We start from the raw sequence: 22,873 nt of genomic DNA on the forward strand, positions 1-22,873 counted from the left end.
AGTCCTTTGCATGGGACAGGGGTGGAAGAGACACAGAGGCAAGCTTAAGGTGACAAAATCTTAAGACTAGGCAGGGCAAGAACAGGCACACACAAAGCCCACCCTGTAGAAGCAAGGAACTGAGCTCAAATGAGCTTTATTTCATAATTCAGAAAAGGTGGCATCCTGTCCTGATGCTGTAGATGGTCAGGAAAGAAACCTGTAGGCTTGATGCCCCTGACTCCAGGAAATCCCATTTACCTGCTGGCCAAGTCACCTGTAACAGCTGGTGACTAACTTCCAGTTCTGCCCAAGACAGATCAATGAGTCAACTCTTTTCAATCACCTTATATGCTCCTTCCTGAAGTTGACAATCTTTGTAATCAGAATTGTATTTTAAGAGCTGAATTTACTGTTATTTGGTCCAAGAATTTCCTTATTGCATGTTTTACCTTGAAAAGGTGTAACTAAATGACATGCATGTATTTCCATATAAATGCTGACTTCTTCCTCTCTTGGTACTATAACCGAGAAGCCTGTGGCTGGTATTGAAAGTAGCATTTACAGAAGGAAGACTATACTTCTGAGACGTTCCAATGTTCTCATTCTGGCCTATATAAACCCACTCTACCTCTATTTGTGCTAGACAGGAAGTAAATGTGCAAATAGCATCAATAAGAAACAGCTGAAGGTGCACATTCTTTGATTCTAATTAAGCTGGGATGCCTGATTCACAGCTGTTCCTACTACTGAAAATGTTTTCATAACAAACAATGGAGTTTCAGAGGCATTTTATTCCATGTTTCCACACTTTCCAATTTACACCAATATAATGTTTGATTCTTGGTCTGGTTTTCACATCATAATGTTAAAATGCACATGGGAAAGGTATTCCTGGCCCATTTCACAAACATAGAGACTATGCTCTGTTCAAGGTCATGCAGCCACTGACAGAACCAAGACTGGGGGAAGAAATCCTCCAGGACTCATCCATTGTTTGAGAAGAACAAAGTCTGCCTACCAGCTCTACACCTTGCAGTGAAGGTCAAGCTCAGTCCTGGCACCTGATCATCTCATTTGCATAAAGCTGCTCTGATAACCCAAGAGCCCGAATTTCCCATTGTTTCTGCAGCTGTGCACACTGAATAACTGAGCCTTGATCATTCTGTGAATAAAACTTAAAAAATGCTTGTCTGGGTAAGAAGAGAGCATCCTTCCTGGCCTTTATAACAGTAGGGACTTTGTTTTTAGTCCACAGTATTACAATGTTAATTCTGGTCGTCTCCTTTCTTCTCTTCGTTTGCACTACCTTCCTCCCTGCTCCAGTACCATCCTCATAAAATTAAGTAGTGTGGACATGTCTTAATTTACTTCTACCGAGTCTAAAAATAATGGCCAATTTTGTCACAGTCCATCACTAAGTCCTTTATTAAAAGGACAAAAGAATACGGATTTTCTGCCAACAGAGATGCCTGTTGACCCAGAGGTGACTTCAGATCACTTCTTTGTGAGTCTCATCTTGGAAGCAGATCTGGGCCCTCACCAGACACCAAACCTGGCACCTTGATCTTGACTTCAGCCCCCAGAACTGGGAGAAATACATTTCTGTTCTCCATACATTATTTAGTCTCAGGTATTTTGTTATAGCAGCACAATCTGAAACATGAAAATTTATGGATAGGTTAACAAAGGTTCAGCAAGCTTAAAGAACTAGTTGTGCTTAAAGTTCAGCAGCTGAGTCAAAGTGTGATTCATTTACATGGTATAAAATGTTTATGTTGGTTTTGGAAAACGGACAGACAAAATGAGCGAACAAAGTATTGTTTCCTTGTTCCTGTGGGCATTCCAGGATGGATATGGACATGGAACAAAAGAGAAGTTTGCAGGCTCACTCAGGGAGAGAAGAGGAGTGGTAGGGTTAGTGTGTGGAGGAAGAGAAGCAAAGAGACAGTTGAGGCATTTTCTGTACCAATAAAATACGGCTGCTTGCATGGAGGAGGGACTGGACAGGGAAATTGGGAGCTAGACAGGGAAATTTGCAAAGACCTCAGAACTTCAGTGGCATGTGTATTATAAGAGGGTGATTGATATCAGTCTGGTCAGCTAAGTCCCCTCAGTGATAACTCTGCAGAACTGGCTGGGCTGCAGGCACCAAAGGAGATGGGGATCTTCTCCCAGACAAAGCCCCCTCTCCTTGCTCACCATCATGGTTTTGCAATTCTTTCTTCCTAGGATGAATGTCTTTTTCCTTTTCCCCATTCCCCTCAGTTTTTCCTCCTGTGAAATTCTGCCTGTTCTTTAAACTTAGAGCTCATACTCTCTCTGTAGCTTTTCTTGATCACCCAATGCTCATAGCACCTGTAGGCCATATAACTCCCAGGTCATTTCTTAATAATGTAGCAGGTGGAGGACCATTAGCTTTCCTGTTTCTTATACACACAGATAGCCTCTTATATTATGGTTCTTTCTCTTGTGTTGTCTCCTCTTTCCAAATGTAAACCTGTTATCTCAGCCCTTAGCAGTTCCCCTACCTTTCCCTAAAGGATTTTGCTTGAATACAGAATAAGTTACTATGTTAATGAAATCTTGGTGTACCTTGATTGAGGATGTCAGAGAACTTATTGAAAATGCCTGTGTGCACAGGCATTTTTTGGTGCTTTTGTTTGGTGGCTTCAAGAAGGATGACCTTGGTAACACCCACAGGAGTAGCTCAGAGAGACTTCCTCCTCTATCTCAACATTTCACCTCCATTGCACTCCAACCACACACAAGCTCTACCACACCTTGGACCTTATCATGACCTGGAAAAACTCCACCTTTGAAATGAAGGCTTCCAAATCTCTGCCTAGAGCTTTCAGTTTGTTGATTGTAATTTCTTTGTTCTTAGGGATCCTGTCCTTCATCCTCATCAGCCCACTCCATCTTACCCATTCTGGCTTCACTACCCTCAGTAGTCAGACCTCAAGCCCACCCAATGTCAGTGATGCTCACATTAACACCCTGAGGTACCTGTGTCTCACAACATTGCCAGAACTGATATACTGATCCTAATGTGTAGTTACCTCATTCATTTTCCTTTACCTTGTTGGAGAAACTCACATGAACCTGCTGACTGGCTCTGCAAAGAAAACATAAAACTTCAGTTGGCTCTTTAAAACTGCACTGGCTTTCTCTACATTTTGGATTGAAGCGCTACTGCTTTTTCCTATTATCATCCTCCCATCCTTTTCAGTGTAGCAGATGACAACCCTCAATACCCTGCCTCTTCTCTCATCCCCTATTCTCTCCATCAAAGCTAGGTGGAAAAACTGGAAGCAAAGACATCATCAGCCATAGGTGCTGATCTCTTTCCCCCTAAAAGTGCAATTCTCAAACTTTGATGGGTGTAAAAATTTACCTGAGTAACTTATTAAGATGCAGCTCTTTTGGGCCCACTCCTAAGGATCTCCCAAAGTCTACATTCACAGGAGCACCCATGTAACCTTAATGCAGAATTTGAGAACGATTTCCCTAAATTCCTTTCTCACAGATGATGTAACCACCTCAACACATGACATGCAAGATTTTGAAGGCCAGAAAAAGAATGTATTATGAATTACATGATAGAAAAAAGTCAAGAAATATTTAAACCAAGCCAGGCAAGACTCAATGAGGAGAGTTTGAAATGACTAGCAATGTTAATCCCCAGACTCCTGTTCTAGCACCTAAATGGATTTAAAATTTTCAGCAATAGCTAACATCTCCATACTATGAATTTGGTGTCAAACTAGAAGCAAACAAACTGAATTTATCAAATAAATGAAATATTTTCATTTTTAATGTATTTTCATTATTGAGTTATCTAACTAATACTTTTCTGATCAGCATATCTTGGAGAGATTCACAGAGTAAAAGAGCATTGTCAAACATTCAGAAGACATTTGCCCTAATTGCAAATCTACCACTAACTCCACTGTTGAACTGAGCTGATGAACTTCTCTGAGGCTAGGTGCTCCACATATGGAAGAGAGATTTGGCCCTGCTTGAGGAAACATAGTATTCATAAGAATGCAAATGAAGGAGAGCCGTTCTGCCATAGAAGACACAAGAAACCAGCCTGTGACAATCAGGAACCTACAAAGGTTCTCCCCCAGTGACTTCCCTCAGAGTCTCTACACCATGAACAATAATGTTTTATGAGTTTTAAACATCACAGTATGAGGCAGCATCTGGTTTGTACAGGAAGGAAGAGACTGCAGTGGTGTTTGCTATTCATACCTTTTGATGTCTCAAGGAAAAGCCAAGCACACTGTGCAACCAGTCATAACAGTTGTAGAACCCAAAAGAAAACTGAGGAGTTAAACAGGAAACCTAGACCTAACCAAGCATAAAGATGAATTAAGATTCTCTTGAATGGGGAGGAGAAAATCTACATAATAGAAAATGGAAAATTCCTATTAAAGCTATTTAAAGATGCTGGGTGTGGTGGCACATATCTTTAATTCCAGCACTCAGGAGGCAGAGGCAGGCAGATCTCTAAGAAACCAAGGCCAGCCCGGTCTACATAGTGAATTCCAGGCCAGCTGGGGCTATAGGGTACCCTGCCTCAAAAACTAAAAAATAAAAATAAAACCACTATTAAAGACTAAGAGATGGATAGAGGGGAGAAGAAGTTAGGAGAAAGAAGATTTATATTACCGTAAATCCCTCCGATAAGGAGGATTCTCAATAGTACCAATTAAAACAAAATAGCCAGGTGTGGTGGCACAAGCTTATAATCCCAATATTCAGGAGGCTGAGGCAGGAAGAACATAAATTCAAGGCTAGTTTGAGCTACCATAGGAAACCCGTCATAGACAAACAAATGATAAACACAAGCAATAGAAAAGAAAAAAAAAGGAGAGCGAGAGAAAGGAAGACAGAGCCATAAATGGGTAACAGTGCTAGCCCACTAGACTCAAGAAATGAGAATTGATTGAGAGCTAGCCTACGAGGGACCAGAAAACCAAGGCCAGTGTGGACTTACAACAAAAACATGACCACAAAGTAGGAGCCAGGTATACTTATGCATGTCTATAATTTCAAAATTCGGAGGCAGGAGGATCCCAAGTTACAGACCAGCTGGGACTATATAGCCATGTTAAGGGCAGCCTGGACAACATAGCAAGATCTTATGTCTGAAAAAAAAGAAAGTTGAGAAAATGTGTTAGTTTTTAAGCCTAAGTCTGACTCTGGATAGACCTAGGTTATAATGTTTCTGTGGCCTGCTGGCTGTGACACTAGACAAATTCTCGAGTTTTTCCAGGACTTGGGTTCTCCATCTAGAAAATGAGTATATCCATTTTCTCATGGTAGTGACTGCAATCACATGCAGTAAGTGCTCAAGGTACTGTGCCTGTTGAGTGGACTGTCATGTGATACCTTTATTTGTAAAGGACATCTGAGACCATGGAAAATTTCAAGCCTCTCCCAGGTTTCCAACTTTGAAAATTCTGAGAAATAAATACAAACATGGGGCTCAAATATCAGCTGCTTAACGTCTTTGGTGGATATGATTAATACCAACCATTTGTATTTAAAGACACCAGCGCTCTGAAATCTCTGCCCAGCAGCTATCCAGCATACGTCTAAGGCTAGAACACACAATATGTAAAACTAAAACCAAAAAGCTCTCCCAAAGATGTGTCCCATGGCTAGGTTTAGTTGATAGGAACCACAAAGTGAGTTCCTTCTTAGTCATAGAAGAGGAGGAAAGCATCAAATCCCCCAGTGTCCTCTGGTACCCACACCTAATCTTCTGCCAAATCCTATGACTTTTTTCATAGCCTTAATAACCATTCCTTCAACTGCAAGTCCACAGTCTCCCTGGTCACTGCCCAGCTATACCGCAACATCTCCATTTTTGCTTTAACTACAAGTACCCAGGCTGGCAGGTAGGGCTGACTAGCATCCTATCTCTTTTTGTCCCATGAAGATACCCACTAAAACCATGTCTCATCCTTTCCTAAGCTACCCCAGAGGAGCCCTTTCTTCTAATAGATTACTCTTCCTACTACTAAGATATGCCAAATCGTGGCCTACTTAAAAGGTTGGAGCCTCCCTAGCATGTAGCTGCTGAGGCAAACTGGTTGGAAAACAGCCCCAGGCAGGCCAGCCCTCACAGCAGGCCCTCCTCTCACCTAGGAGTCAGTCTTGAGAGAGGCCACCTTCCTACTCCACCAGTCACTGCATAGAACAACCTTGTTCCTTCTCTCTCCCTCTGGACAGCACAGCTAAGGTCACAGCCCAGAGGAGGACCAGAGAGCAACGGGAAGAAATGAAGTTACCATGGAAACATGAAAACTGTTTATATGTTGAAAATACAATTAAGAAACTCCTAGCCAGGTGTAGTGGTGCATGCCTTTAATCCAAGCACTCAGAGGCAGGGGCAGGTAGATCTCTGTGATTAAAGCCAGTCTATTCTACATAATGAGCTCCAGGCCAGTTTTCTTAAAAAGAAGAAATTCCTTAAAATACTGAATAGAGCAGCTAGCTCTTTAATAAGCTGAGTACCATGGTATTGCCCTCCAAATTTCAAGCTTTTATTAGCTGTGCTCATAAGCATATCCAAGGATAGCATGTCCTTAAGAATAAGGACAATGGGGTCTAACTATGAAGGGGAAGCCCAGAGGATTCTACGAAGTATTTCCCAGGTATACGACTTTTCTTTTAGGAATCACAATTATTCATTGTTCACTGAAACCACACTTAGGGCTTTTACTTGCTTCAACATTTGAGGCATGTTTTTACAAACCTGATTCTCTAGCTCACTGTTAAGATTAGGTTGAGCTTGAGCCGATTTAATCAAGGAGATGTCCTTTTGGTATCTGAGTTGTAAGCAGGACACAAAAGCAATCACACTCATGTTTTGTTTTCTTTCCAGGGGACTTAAAAAACTGTCCCATACTTACCCATACAGAGAATAGTGTGGCTCACATAAGAGTTCTTTAAAGATAATATTTCTAAACAAGCCCAACAACAAGGGAAGGCTTTTTGTCCTTTGTTTATTTTCAAACTTAGGATAGAAAAAAGTAAGCACAGCCAAAGATGTGTATACATTTTCTCTTTCCTTAAAAAAGAAACATAATAGCATAGAAACCTTCCTTGGGAGATACAACAGTACCTCATTCATAACTACTTGCTCAACTGTAATTTACAAACTCCCTGTCCATTTCTTGCCAAGATTTCTTCTCCTTTTCTCTGACCTTCGTAATAGCTTCAGTTGGATTTCCTTCCTCAACCCAGAGTTTTCCCAAATTGAACCCTCAGTCTTAAAATTTTTACATGTCCCCAACAACTGAAGGACTCAATTTCTTAAAATATACTAATTTTCTTAAAATATACTCATTTTTATGACTCAAAATATATTTTATATAAATTAATAGCACTGTGCTCAGCAGTATTAGTTCTTTAAATACAAGGAGTAACTCTTCTAAGACAGTAGGATTTGGGGCATCTGTAAGAACCATTCACAGCCTATGGGAGCAGCATACTGGCCTGCCCAGTCCTGTGTTGACAAAATTGGCACCACAAAGAAGCTATAAAGCTAGCTTTCAGGGATATCTGAAGAGAAAACTTAGATGTTCATTTAGTCTTATTGTAAAAGATAACAATGAAAGAGCTCAGGGTTGAGAGTATGGCTCCGTGGGAAAGCACATGTCTGGCATGGCAGAGGTCTTGGGTTTGATCTTCAACACAGAAAACAAAAACTCTCGAAATTAAAAAAAAAAAAAAAAAAAAAAGAAAGAGCTGGGCATGATGGTGCATGCCTTGAATCCCAGCACTTGAGAGGCAGAGCCAGGAGGATCTCTGTGAGTTCAAGGCCAACCTGGTCTACATAGTGAGTAGTTCCAGGACAGCTAGGGCTATAGGGAGACCCTGTCTTAAAAAGATGAATGAAAGGGAGGAAGGGAGGAAGGGAGGAAGGGAGGAAGGGAGGAAGGGAGGAAAGGAGGAAGGAAGGAAGGAAGGAAGGAAGGAAGGAAGGAAGGAAGGAAGGAAGGAAGGAAGGAAGGAAGGAAGGGGAGACAAAGGAGAGAAAGAAAGAAAATCAAGACAGCCATAACCTTAGGACCATAAACCAAGATTATCAGCCAATTCCTGGTTGAGTTTCCATCAAAACCAGGATATATCTTCTTTATCCCCCAGCCCAATGTTTCCAAGAAGATGGAATATGGTATGGAAGGGGCTATACAGGGGACTCCCACAGGTCTCCTCCCCCTTGAATTAGCCCCATGCAGTCCTCTCACTCTGAGTACGGCCGGGATCTAAAATATGATTCTAATCAGTAAGATACACCAGAAAATATGGACATTGCTTCTGAAAATAAGTTGTAGACTACCATGCCCTCCACCTTGCTCCCTTGCACACTCTGGTAGAAGCTTCTTGCTATTCTGTGAACTGCCCAATGGGGAGGCCTCAGTGGCACACAATGGACGAAAGACTCCACCCACCAGCAGATAGGAACAGAGGTCCGTGGTCCAAAAACCCAGGAAGAACTGAGTCCTATCAACAGCTCCGGGTGAGCTTGAAATGGATACACAGCCCCAGTGTGAGCCTGGAGATGACTGCAGCCTTTGAGAAACTCAGATCCCAAGCATCTAGTCAAGCTATGCCTACTAGATACATGTAATATATTTAGTAAGTACCAGTAGTATTTCTCAGCTTCACTAGGATCCTTTTCAAGCTGTCTGCCTAACAGACTTTTCTCTAGTCAGTTTTATTGAGAGATAATTTACATACTATATAATTCACCCTGGAAAATCTACGACTCAATGGTTTGTAAAGTTGTGAAATCATCACCACAATTACTTTAAAACATTTTTTGTCATCCCCAAAACAGAAACCCCAGGGCCATCATCAGTCAGTCACCCTTCCTCCCCTGTCCTCATGTATTCCCAATGTCAGATTTGTCTACTCTAATATTTTCAATGTTCATACATGTTATAATGTACACCTGTATCTTATTTTTATAGCTGAATTATACTTCATTACATAAACATACTTTATTTTGTTTATCCATTCATTCATTGGTGGATTTAGGTTGTTTTACTTTTTATTAATATAAATAATGTTCTGTACAAATTTTAGAGTGGATATGGGCTTTCAATGTTCATGAGAATATCCCTGCAAGAGGGATTGTTAAACCATATGGGAACTCTGTTCAATATTTTAAAGATCTGCTAGATATTTCTAAAGCAGGAACGCCATTTTACTATCCAACCAGCAATATATGAGGGTTCCAAGTTCTGCACACTGTTGGTAATATTTTTACAATTTGTCTTTTGGATTATAGCTAGTAGATATGTGACACCTCATTAGTGTTTTGATTTATACTTCCCTAAAAACTAATCATGTGGAGTACCTTTATCATATGTTTATTGGTCATTTGTTTATCTTCTTTAGAAAAATGTATTTGTAACTTTTGTCCATTTAAATATTAGGCTCTTAACATTTTACCCTGATCTGTAAGAATTCTGAAAGTATTAAATCAAACTTGTGTCTTTGTGTTTTCTTTCTTTTCTTTCTTCTAAAAAAGTATAAAAACAGAACGAATACATTTCTAATTAAAATGCACTGAAGTCATTTCAAGTGAAATCAGAAAGAAGAAACAGTTCATGGGTAAACATACATATCACAAATATACTGTTTAGCAGAATCTCAACATGGTAAACAGGTACATTCAATAAGCACACACATGTACAAAGATGTGTATAAGCCAAATATGACAAATCCTTAAGGCACTAATATTGTTTTAAAAATCATGGAATAAATTCTCTTAAAAAATCTTCTTGAGAAATAAAAAGAATAACTCATTCCTTCAACTATTTCTTAAGTTTAGGATATGAGATTTCTGTATACCATCCTTTCTTAAATTACACTTACTATATCTGTCTAAAAACAGTCACATGATTTTATACATTCAGTGATAAAAAGAGTTCATACCTTAATGATTCATTATGCATATCATATCTAATCTCAGAAACTTATGAAAACTTTATATGCATTTTTAAAATCTTTGTGTGTGTATGATGTGTGTGCGTGTGTGTGTGCGTGTGCGTGTGTGCATGTGTGTGTAGGTCAGAGGATGACCTCAGGTGTCAGTTCTTGCCTTCTACCTTGTTTGCAACAGTGTCTCTTGTTCACTGCTGCATCCTGCGGGCTAGCTGGCCTGTGAGCTGCCAGGGACTCACTTATCTCTACCTCCCATATCACCATAGCAAGACTGGGAATACAGATGCACATTACTCTGTCCAGCTATACTTGGGTTCTGGAGACCCAAATTCAGGTCCTCACACTTATGTGGCAAGTGCTTTATACACTGAGCCATCTCCCCAGACTGTTCTCATAGTCTATTATTTCAAAGACACTACTGCTAAGAAAGCTTTTTTCAACAACTTTGAGGTCATTTTTTATGATGATTTTTTAAGAAAATCTCATTATCAAATTGCAAGAATACTAGAGAGAATGACGAGCTTTCAAGCTTCATTCTTACTACACTGCCATATTGAAGAGAAATCTATGCTCATGTTATCACCACAACACCATACAGCTGACCAGCACCAGCTTTTACAGAATACTTTCACCTCCTTTAGATTTTTTTAGAGCAAAAGGACGAGGAAGCAGGATAGGTGGTATTGGTATCTTTATCATACAATTTACAGAACAGACATGATGGGTCAGACAACCCATCCAAGATCACACAGCACAAGTGGTGAAGCCGGGCCAGGAAACCAGGTCTACCAACTCCCAACCACACGTCTTTCTTCCACATGACATGCTTCTCATTTATGAAACAATAAGGCAGATGCCTAGGATGTGGTATGCATGTCAGTAAGGAATGGAAGGTTGCTCCCACTAATTCTCGAGGCTTGTCACTGAACGCACATTGCTTTTGAATGTCTGAATCTCTTTCCTTATCTCTTTTATTAAGCAACAACTTGACTGTATGTACTCAATACTCTTACACTGATAAGGAATATTTAGTGCCCTCCGATCTAACTGTAGACTTTATAGGCATGTTAAACAGTCCTTAAAACTTGGTCAATGAGAGCTTAAAGGAAAGCTATATGACACTTAAAATACTAAACAACACTGAGAAACTCCCTCTACAGCAATTCTGGTACCAAATTGGGGAATGGACTAGTATTTTACAAAATACTATGTAAAATCCCCATCCATCTAGCTCTGTAGATAACTATTTATTAGTGACCAGAGGTAATTAACACCCATGACCATTTCACTGGGGTTTATTTGCTACGTAGACAGGAGGGCTGGGCTATCTCACCTGTCCATGGAATGATGCAGTACTCCAGTGGACGGCAGTGTGTTGCACAAAGCACTAATTCCAACTCTAATTCCTGGTACGTTCACAATGTAGTATTCACCCACCAAAGGTCAGAGTTCTCTTACTTCCTCTGATAAAGCATTTGTACTTTAGTCTCTTTTATCTTCCTTCACTTTCTCCTTAGAGAACCCAGCATTTACTTAATCTGAAGTGTATAAGAGAGTCAATGTGATTTTACAAACAGCATATCCTAAGTGGACACACACCCACAAGTTAAAAAGGAGACTGCTGTCATAAACCTGTCCAATAGCTTAGTGACCCATGGACTTCAGTCCCAAATGCTATTGTTCTACTGGGCATTTATCAACATTGTCAGGAGGTGAGTAAAAGATCTGAGGACACTCTTAGGAAAAAGAAACTTGATTTAAATTATCATTGCTACCCCAAATCCAAACCAGTGAGATGAAGAATCTGAAATAATCTGTAATTTGTCCAGTAATTTCTTGGGAGGTGCTGAGGAAGGGAGGAGGAAGACTTGCCTCCTCAGTCCCTTGACACTGGATGCGATGGCAAGCCTCTCAGTTCTGCCTGACCACTTGCAGAAATGCTCTCTCACTAACCTGCTACCAAGACTGAAATGAGTTATTACAAGTACAGTGACACAAGCACAGGGGAGTATCCATCCAGCTGTGACTGAGGACTGGACCAAAGTGACGAGACAGCCCCCGTACACTCACCTGGAATGAGGGTATGGCCAAATCTAAGTCACAGGTGGCAGGCAAGAGTTCTCTGTGAATATCTACAGCCCTGACAGCCTTTTAGAATTGTTGGCCCATCCACGTAACTTCTGGTCATCAAATCCCATACTCTTACCCCAAGGCTTAGCTCAAAGAGCAGCAGGTACATAGACTAAACCTGGACCTTACCTTTTGGCTTCCTCCAGGTGGCACAAGTATTCATAGGCAATGTTCTGCCGCCTCCTCTCATCCATCTCCTCAGCAGACAGCCTTTCATCATCCACAATCGCTAGAAATAGAGGGGAACAATGCATTACTCTTTTTAACTTACAAATGTTTTATTCATTTTAGTAGCACAGTAAACTAGACATTTACTTGGTGGTTTTGCCAATAAGCATTCTTTGCTTATAAAAGTATAAGTTTTCTCTATTTCATTTGCAAAGGCAAAATGTCATGACCAAGAGTTTGTGATAGGTTTTAGTTAATTTCTTTAGATAGCATACAAAAATGAGTTTCACTATGACACATATATGTAACTGTACCTTGCTCCTATTCCTCCACTTGCCTCCCCCATCCCTCCTCCCTCCTCCAGCTGGTCCACTTCCTTTCCCCAAACAGACTCGTGTCTGCTTTCATGTTACACATACACACACACACACACACACACACACACACACACACAATTCCACATATGACAAAACATGTAATATTATGTCTTTTTGGTCATCAGTGCCCATTACCTTCTCTTGTTCCCCTTTCCAACAACACATTACATATAATGTCAGCCTCCATCAGATAAATACCTGAGGTTATCAATTAGAAAAAACTCAGAGCTGAGAGTAGAATGCAAGTTTAACATGTGTGAGGCTCTGGTTTTGTTAAAATGAAAGGAGGAAGGAGGGAGGGAAGGAGAAAGGGCGGGAGAGAATGAGGGAGCTGTTTCAACACTGGACATTTATGAACTGGTATTAAGACACCAAGCATAGGATCGGTAAGGTGGCTCTGTGGGTAAAGGTGCTTTGCACCAAGCCGCCAAACCTGACATCTTGTGATCTCTGGAACCGATGATGAAAAAGAGCCCACACTTTTGCATTTCCAGCCTGGTAGCTCTAGTCAGCCATTTTAACACATGGGCTCTCTAGTTACCAGCAGAAGATGTAGGGATTGAAGGGCACCTGCGCACTCTTAGAAGACGAGGCTAATGTCAGACCTGACCAATGAAGAGTCAACAAGAGAACTTTGCTGGACAAGAGAAATTAAGGGCAAAATTTGAACTCTGTTTTCTCCCCGAAGCAAGATTTCACATTAGAGCCCAGGCTGGCCTCAAAATGACAGTCTTTCTCCATCAGCCTCCCTCTTGCTTGTTGGGGTTAGAGGTATGTGCCAACCACATCCAGTCAAAATTTAAGCTTTTACTACAGGCAGTACAATGCTAAGTGTTTAAGCATTAAACACTAACACAATGTTAGTTTAATGCTAAAACTAACATTGAACCCTCAGAGAACTCAAAAGAAGGGAGATTAAATTTGGAATAGTATAAAATTTAGCAGACTCTATCATAAGTAGAAAAATATGTACTGGGTACTTATTTACTGAGCACTGTCTTTGCTTCAAGGTCTTATGTCTCATGACTCTGTGAGCCAGGTAGTTTGCCCACTTAACAATTAGACACATAGGTTACATTTGTACATGCAAAGAACAGAAATAAAGGGGCCAGACACAGTGAGAAAGAATGGAATAACTTATACAAGAACTTGGGAGGTATCTGTGTGAATGAGAAAGAGAGAGATGCAGCAGAAGAGGAGGAATGAGAGGGTAGATGGGCAGCTGAGGCTGGGCTATCACACTAGCGATGCTTAAAGCAACAGGAGACTCCCCACACCTTTGGGCATCTGTTTTCCCATTTTCCTTCCTAATTTTCTATTGTGGCTTCATTCCTTCAATAAAAACTTCATCCCAGACCAATGAGACCAGAAGGGGGTAGCAAAGGTTTATATTTGCCAAAAGCATCTTTTTAATTAATAAACTTAACCTTATCTAAATGCTCTATCTGTCTGATTGATTAACATAGTGTAAGGGATCGAAACCAAGGCTTTGTGCATGCTAGGCAAGTGGTTCACCACTGAACTACTTGATCTAAACTTTATAAGAGCTCTCTAGAGCCAGAAAAAATACAAAAGTTCTCCAGCAGCCTTCCTCTGTCCCTCCCCTGTGTGCCCAGGCTGTCCCCATCTTGCCTCTTACAGAGGTGCCCTCACTCAGCCACACTCCTCCTCCACCAATTTCCCCACTGCCATCGGAAGCATCTTCCTAGTACATGGTCCCATTAGTGTTATTCCCTCTCTCAAAGCCTTTGATGATGCCTTATTTCCTACAAGAGAAGGTTCTAGAACATTTTGCCTCTCCTCCCTACATGGAGCCTGCACACCTTATTCCAGGGCCTCCCCACGCCCCTTTGAGAGCTTCCACTCCTTCTCACTCCTTGGGAAGCTGTTCTCCCAAGTGTATGTGTGACAACTTCAGCATCTACTCAGGCATGCTCCCATGGATCCCCAACTCTGAATCTATCCCTCACCTTCACACTTCAATTCATATCACTATTTTGGCAATCATCATAGAAGCCCCACTATAAGTCAGCTATATCTCCCTCTCCAAATTGGTCGTTCTTTGAAGAAAAGACTCTGTTTTGATTCATTTTCACATCTTTGATGGTTCCTTACACAGAGAGCACTCAAATATTTAGTGAAAATTTACTTCAAGTGAATTCTTTCTAAGAGAGTTAACTATCAGCCCATTACAAACATACTTTAAATCAGATTATGATTTTCTTATCTAGGTTTTTATGAAAACATGCCTTGGCATGCTTTGGGTCTATGGTGTCACAATATATCACATGGGAGCCCAGGCAGATGAAGTCTGTTTACTTCATGGAAGATGAGAAGCAAAGAGAGATAGGAAGGGGCTGAGGTTCCAATATCTCCTTCTAGGACACGTTCCTGATGACCTAACTTCTTCCCACTAAGCTCCTCTTTAAAGGTTTTACCATCTCCAGAAAATACCACAAGCTAGTGGCCAAGATCCTAACACATGGGGCTTGGGAACATTCAGATCCAAAGCATAGCACATACCACATACCATCACCTAATCTTCATCTCTATTGTTCCTAACAGCTAACCTCGGGATATTCCATGCCTTCTAATTTTTCATTTTAATAACACTTGAAAGAGAAGCATGTTTTCTATTTCTGATAGGGTCATTTCATTTTATAGTGCCCTCAGACACACTGAAGCTAGAAACCAAAATAAAATTCCTACAGAGGTCCCACGTGGTCATTCTATCAACCCTAACTTGTGCATGTAAGCACTGGGATCCCATTCAAAAGGAAGCAATCTCTTTCCAGCCTCAACCAGTCACCTAGAGTAGGCAGAAGCCTCCTAGCCCCTTCTATCCTTAGCTGCCCCACCTAGGAAGAGATAGGTGCCCCAGCAGGATCCTGCCCTTCAATCTCTGCCCCAACTGCCTCTATAAGCACACTAGACTCCACCAACATAAGAGAGGTGCTAAGGGGCTCTCAGACTGATGTCACCCTGTTTAGGAGAAAATTATTTAATGTATTCACACACACACACACACACACACACACACACACACTCAGACTGATGTCACCCTGTTTAGGAGAAAATTATTTAATGCATTCACACACACACACATACACACACACACACACACACACACACACACAGATGACACCCTGTTTAGGAGAAATATATTTAATGCATTCACACACACACACACACACACACACACACACTCAGACTGATGTCACCCTGTTTAGGAGAAAATTATTTAATGCATTCACACACACACACATACACACACACACACACACACACACACACACAGATGACACCCTGTTTAGGAGAAATATATTTAATGCATTCACACACACACACACACACACACACACACACTCAGACTGATGTCACCCTGTTTAGGAGAAAATTATTTAATGCATTCACACACACACACATACACACACACACACACACACACACACACACAGATGACACCCTGTTTAGGAGAAATATATTTAATGCATTCACACACACACACACACACACACACACACACTCAGACTGATGTCACCCTGTTTAGGAGAAAATTATTTAATGCATTCACACACACACACATACACACACACACACACACACACACACACACAGATGACACCCTGTTTAGGAGAAATATATTTAATGCATTCACACACACACACACACACACACACACACACTCAGACTGATGTCACCCTGTTTAGGAGAAAATTATTTAATGCATTCACACACACACACATACACACACACACACACACACACACACACACAGATGACACCCTGTTTAGGAGAAATATATTTAATGCATTCACACACACACACACACACACACACACACACTCAGACTGATGTCACCCTGTTTAGGAGAAAATTATTTAATGCATTCACACACACACACATACACACACACACACACACACACACACACACAGATGACACCCTGTTTAGGAGAAATATATTTAATGCATTCACACACACACACACACACACACACACACACTCAGACTGATGTCACCCTGTTTAGGAGAAAATTATTTAATGCATTCACACACACACACATACACACACACACACACACACACACACACACAGATGACACCCTGTTTAGGAGAAATATATTTAATGCATTCACACACACACACACACACACACACACACACTCAGACTGATGTCACCCTGTTTAGGAGAAAATTATTTAATGCATTCACACACACACACATACACACACACACACACACACACACACACACACACTCAGACTGATGTCACCCTGTTTAGGAGAAAATTATTTAATGCATTCACACACACACACATACACACACACACACACACACACACACACACACACACACACACAGAGTTTGAAAGTACAGATGCAGCATGCTGCCCCAGTTGATGGAATCACATATGCAAATCTGAACACAGGGACTAGTTCATAACCATCCCAGCTCAAACTGCTCTCTCTCCTAGCACCTCCTATATTTTAACAGTGCTCAGGGTTTCCAGCATACTTTTAATAAGGTTACATGTTCTTTTAAGATATGTAGAAAATAACCTCTTATCAGAAAAGGCTAATAAAAGGGTTCCAAGTATCTGTGTGTAGTAATTTTGTTTTTGACTATTTATACTGAATAAAATGAAGTTGAAGAGTAAATATGATACCATTCTACACACTTCACTCTGATAATGCTTAATTTTTTTGTGTGTAATTCAAAACACCAGGGACAGGGCAGTGAACAGAACAAAAGAGTATTCCCCCTCAAGGACCCCGCCCCCCGACCCTGTGCGCATGTCTCTTCCTTCCAACCTTCCACATACCTGGCCCATTGCCCTTCTCACCATATACCTCAACCGCCACCACCACCCCCGCCTTTCTTTAGAACCCCTGCCATGATCTACCATCCAAAGCTAAGCCGAGGTTATGAGGTTGAGAAAGTCTTCACAGCAAACGCAGGTGCTTCTGGACCCCAGAGCTGCCTGCAAATCCTTCTGCATTATTCACCATTGATTAGTAGTGACTTCTGATAAGAGCCATTGGCATGAATAATCCCTGCCATTTAAAGAGCCATCATGGTGCTAATAATTCATGGCAGGCATGACTTTACTGCCTTCAAAGCACTTTCCCATGTTACTGTGTTGTTCTTACAGTTGTCCAAGAGATAAGCCTAGCTCATAAAAGGGGAAGCCAAGGGCAATGAGGGGAAGGGACTGCCCTTGGTTACTCTCTGGTCAGTGGCACATCTAGGGCTAGGACTGAGGGCCTTCAGCACCACAGTCTACTGCTGTACTTGTCAGCAAACCAATGCCGTCTCCACCAAACCTAGAAATGAGCCATTCAAATGACCTTGGAATTCCTTTCATTTTAAAACAACTCGGTTATGTAACTTCTGAGGAGGTGCATCTTCATTTGCTGCTCTGAACGCTCTAAGAAACATGAGGACATGGTGAAGGATAGCTTCCTGAAGTATTAGCAATTCACGAAATTCCATTCATGTCAACTGGCCAGTTTGCTCAGTTGGTTAGAGCCTGGGGCTAATGAGAACAAAATGCCATTAATAAAATGCCCCTGGCTCAAAGACTAAGACAATTACATTCTATGGAAATCACATGACAGAGCTTACCCAGAGGCTTAAGGAGCAGAACAAAGAGCTGGTAGACAAGGCTTAGAAAAAGAAGTTAAAGAAGGAAACCTGAGTCCATTTCCCCAAAACACCCACACAATCCAATGTAAAACTAACCCAAGATCTATCTTCTTTGGTAAGGCGTGGTCACTCACTGTTTAACTTCCCCTACCCTCTACCTGTTCCCTCTACACACAGATGCCAAGGCCACCATATCCTCTGTGTTCACAAATATTGGAGTGGCTGCTCAGTGCCAGCCTGTTCTAGGGACTGGACACAAAGTAGCCAGTATGACGCACAAGGTCTCTTCTGGAATTTTTATTACAGTCAAACAATTGAAGTTTGGCATAATTACAGGGTGCTTGAGTTTGGAGAATATACTAAAGGGAGGGTTGGCAAGAGTCACCAAAACAAGTGCTGGATTCATAAAATGGTATAATTTAGGGAATATTCCTTTAAGGAAAAGCAGATTAGATGTATGACAGGAATAATCAATTCTAAGAAATACACCCACCATTTAGTATTTTAAGTACACATTATTATTCTGTGTGACTAAAATTTTCTACAAAGAACCCTAAATATCCTCAGGTATGTCATGTGAGACCACATTCCATGGCTTGGGAATGGCTTTGCTTGGAAGTGAATCCCTACGTGGATATGTTCCCATTCTCAGAGTAGTCACAGGAGATGGCATCGTTGATATCCCAAGGAAGACACGAGAAGAAAAAGAACTCATTGCATGACACTAGGACAGAGGTAGGTGGATGGAATAAGAAGCTGACAGAACCAAAAAGGCCAAGATTTCAAGAATGCTCAGGAGGCAGAGGCAGACAGACCTCTGTGAGTTCAAGACCAACCTGGTCTACATAGTGAGTTCCAGGCAAGCCAGGGCTATGTAGTGAGACACTGTCTCAAAAAACCAAAACAAACAAACAAAAGAAGCTTATACATTTAGCAAACTCTTTCTGGCTTTGTGCCAACTTCCCGAAGCATTTCATGGCCACTTGAATCTTAAAGACCCTTAGAGACAATCAAACTTCCCTAAACCAAATTTCTTTGAAAACATAGGCCAAGCTGAGTTTGAAGTCATTAACAACCCAATACATAGTGTCAGGCACTTTAAATTTGAGAATGGAACAGTGATGCAGGTGGCTAACCAGGTGTTCAGAGCCCTGGAATCTCCATCCAGTCATAGAGATGCTGGGCATGGAGCTGCCGGTCCCAAGCACTGCCATCTCCTCACCTAGGGTCAAGGAAACAGTAGGTGCTATGAGGCTGATGCTTAGACATGAAGACATAGGTACTGGGTCCTACCAAGTCTAGTCTTATCCAGTCTGTCACCTGATAGAGCACAGTTATCTTTTCCAGGTACTGAGGGAAGGTGAAATTTGTTTAAAACCCACCTTCATACCATTCCTGGAATTTCTCCTCCATCATACATTTCTAAGACCTTTCCAAAGTTAGAAATCAACACACAACCTCAGGGTTATTTAGGTTAGGCAAGGCTGTGAAAGAATCTGTTCTCCTACTTTAATAAGAAGAACTCCCAAATCTTCACATTTATCATTAAGAGAATTTCTGAGATGGGACAAGACCAGGCAGTGATGGTAAGTAACAAACACTGAGGCTACAGGGTTAGCAACAAGTGTTACTGCCCCTACCTCAGTCCAGTGTGGCCACTGATGTTCAGAGGAATTAAGCAGCTCAATGTCATACTTCACAGGAAAATGGGGAAATAGTTCAAGACATAGAACAGCAATCTTTTTCTGCAAATGTGCTTCCAATGTACATGGCATTAAGATCTACACAGGAGGCCAGGCATGGTCATGCATGTCTGCAATCCCAGCACTCAGGTGGCTGAGGCAAGAAGATCCTTGGAGTTCAAGGCCTGACTGGGCTACATAATGAGGTTAAGGCTGGCTTTGGTTACACAGCAAGACTGTTTTTAAAGTAAAACATAGAGAGTGGGGTAGGAGAAGTGGAGGAGAGAGAAGGGGAGGGGAAAGGAAGGGAGGGGAGAAGAAGAAAGTCCTTCGATCCCAATATTTAATGTGAACCTCACCCTTGATCACTTAGCTGCTGCCTGCCATCTGTTTCTACCACAATTGGGTGGCAAAACCCAGGGTACCTTTTCAGAGTAGAAATTCATTGTTAATTCTCACAAACCAAAGGCAAACTCATTGTGTCCAATGCAGATTTAAGCAAGAATACCTAACTTTTTGGTATTTAGAAACCCAAGGCAGATCATCGTGGCATTAAGGCCCATAGGCAGATTCGGATGAAGAAGGGAGTCCTGGGACTTTGCTTGGTTTGGAGGAAGAATTATAGGCAATGATCCCCAGCAGACAGATACTTGTGACCTTATTGGTCCTTCTGGAAGCTGTGTAAAATTGGTGCTACTATCTTCAGAAAGCAAAAATAAAGGCCAATTTCTCAGAAATACAGAAACCTCAAATATAGTCCAACAAAAGAAAACATGTTGAGATGACACTCAGGATCCCCAAGTCAGGCTACATCAGGGACACAGGAATTATGACAGTTTGGGAGAAAAATTAAAGCCAGTGGAAGGGTTTCCGTCGGGGGGGGGGGGGGTTTGGGTTTTTTTTGTTGTTTTTTTTTTTTACATAATTGTAATTTTCAAGAAATATCTTAGGGACCCATCCACCTCTTGCCACCAAGAAGGCCCAGGAAAAATCCATTTGGCCATTGCTTGCTCCCCTACACTCCATCACTAAGGAAAAATGCAGTATAAAATTTTCAAAACTAGCTAGGTATGGTGGCACACACCTGTAGTCCCAGCACTCTGGAGGCAGAGGCAAGTGCATCTCTGTGAGTTCAATGCCAGCCTGGTCTACATAGTGAGTTCCAGGCCATCTGGGGCTACAGAGAGACTCTATCTCAAGAAGACCAAAAAACTTTTTTTTTTCAAAACTAATCTTAAACTTTAAACTCCAGTGACAGAAGGTAGTTTTCAAATCTGTTGGTACTTTTAAAAGATGTGAAAAGAACTCAGTTTGTCTCTACTCAGTATGAACTCTTTATGCTTATGAGGGTCAAAGCAAAAGGGCCCAAATCATTAAGAACAAGTCCTAAAATGATTCTTGCTGTTCTCTATAAATAACAAAGGCCCAAAGATTGACCTAAACTTTAATGCCCAGTAAGAATGCTAATTACAGTTGTTACACAGACTTAGGTTAAATAACAATAGTCTCTGGTAACACCTTGTTCTGATCCAAAAAAGCTACCCCATACATGCCAGGTGTTGTGGTGCACACACGCCATCACTGGGGAAGTGGAGATAGGTAGTATCAGTTTGAGACCAGCCTGGGTTACACAGCAAGTTCCAGATTAGCCTGGACCATACAGTAAGATCCTGTCTCAAAAACCAAGCAAATAAAAATTACCACTCACCATAAAATATCATAGGATATTTCTACAAAGATGAAAGATTTAGAAGAAAATAGGACACTGAGTTGTAGTCTTAATTTTTCCTTGACAGTAAGAGAAAATAATAAAAAAAAAATCACAAACGGGTCAAATGTTAGGACAAAAGAAGAAAATAACTTGTCAGTTCTGACCAGATGTTTTTCTCTGTACACATTGCATAGTCTGAAATTCATGCAGTATTTTCTTATACATACATGAAAAAAGCAGACAGAAACGATTAACACTTAGTAAGGTCATATTTCATATATGCCAGTTTTGTCCCTACATCCCTTTAAAAAAATATTTATTATTTGTTTTTATTTTATGTGTATGAGTGTATTGCCAGCATGTATGTAAGCACACCTATGTCATATAATGCCCACAGAGGTCAGAGAGGGCATCGAATCCCCTGGAACTGGAGTTACAGATGGCTATTAGCCACCATATGGGTGCTGGGAACCAAACCCAGGTCCTCTGCAAGAGCAACCAGTGCTCTTAACTGCTGAGCCATCTCTCAGGTCCTGCCTATATCCCTCTTTAAGATCGAAATGGCATTCTCCATTTTCCTGATAGGAAATAAACTTAACAGAGGTTGGGTAGTAGAGGTTTAGCTCATTCCAAGATTGTAAAGCAGTTAAGGGCAGAGCTAGAATTTGAAACAACTCTGATATCAAAGTCTTCCCTCCGTACTGCAGTGCCTCTGCCTCCTAGCACGTGCACTAGTGCCTGCTCTGTAGCCATGGGGGTGTCATTCATGGTATTACTTCTATCTCACTATGTATATGACTTTATTGTTCCTGCTGGAAACTATGTAAAATTAGCACTACTGTCTTCAGAAACTAAAATTAAAGGTTAATTTCTCAGAGATACAGAAACCTCAAATATAGTCCAATAAAGGAAAAATGTGAAGGTTAAATGGGGAGTGGCACTGTCTAAAACCCTATCACATTGGGGAATAGTTAACTAGACACTCCATTTCCTCATTTCCTCATCTGTAAAATAATAATGATGCTACCTACCTATGAAGCAATTGTATATTTATAAGAATCAGATGAAATAATGAAATTTGCAGGTAAATGGATGGATCTAGAAACTGTTATACTAAGTGAAGTTACACAGACTCAGAAAAATAAATGACATATCTTCTCCCTCATATGTGGCTCCTAGCACCAAATCCTTTTAAATTCCAGGTCC

General features: G+C 41.1%; 1 protein-coding gene across 1 annotated transcript in view; it reads right to left on the reverse strand.

Annotated features, from left to right (window-relative positions):
- The window catches only part of Iqgap2 (IQ motif containing GTPase activating protein 2), a 325,046-nt gene that overhangs the window by 256,656 nt on the left and 45,517 nt on the right, over positions 1–22,873 (reverse strand). The window contains exon 2 of the mRNA XM_008855997.2: positions 12,211–12,310. Coding sequence (XP_008854219.1) covers positions 12,211–12,310 — 100 coding nt within the window. The remainder of the gene's footprint in view (positions 1–12,210; positions 12,311–22,873) is intronic.

The sequence above is a fragment of the Nannospalax galili genome, unplaced genomic scaffold (genome assembly GCF_000622305.1).
Source record: "Nannospalax galili isolate Female #2095 unplaced genomic scaffold, S.galili_v1.0 scaffold907, whole genome shotgun sequence".
NCBI lineage: Eukaryota > Metazoa > Chordata > Mammalia > Rodentia > Spalacidae > Nannospalax > Nannospalax galili.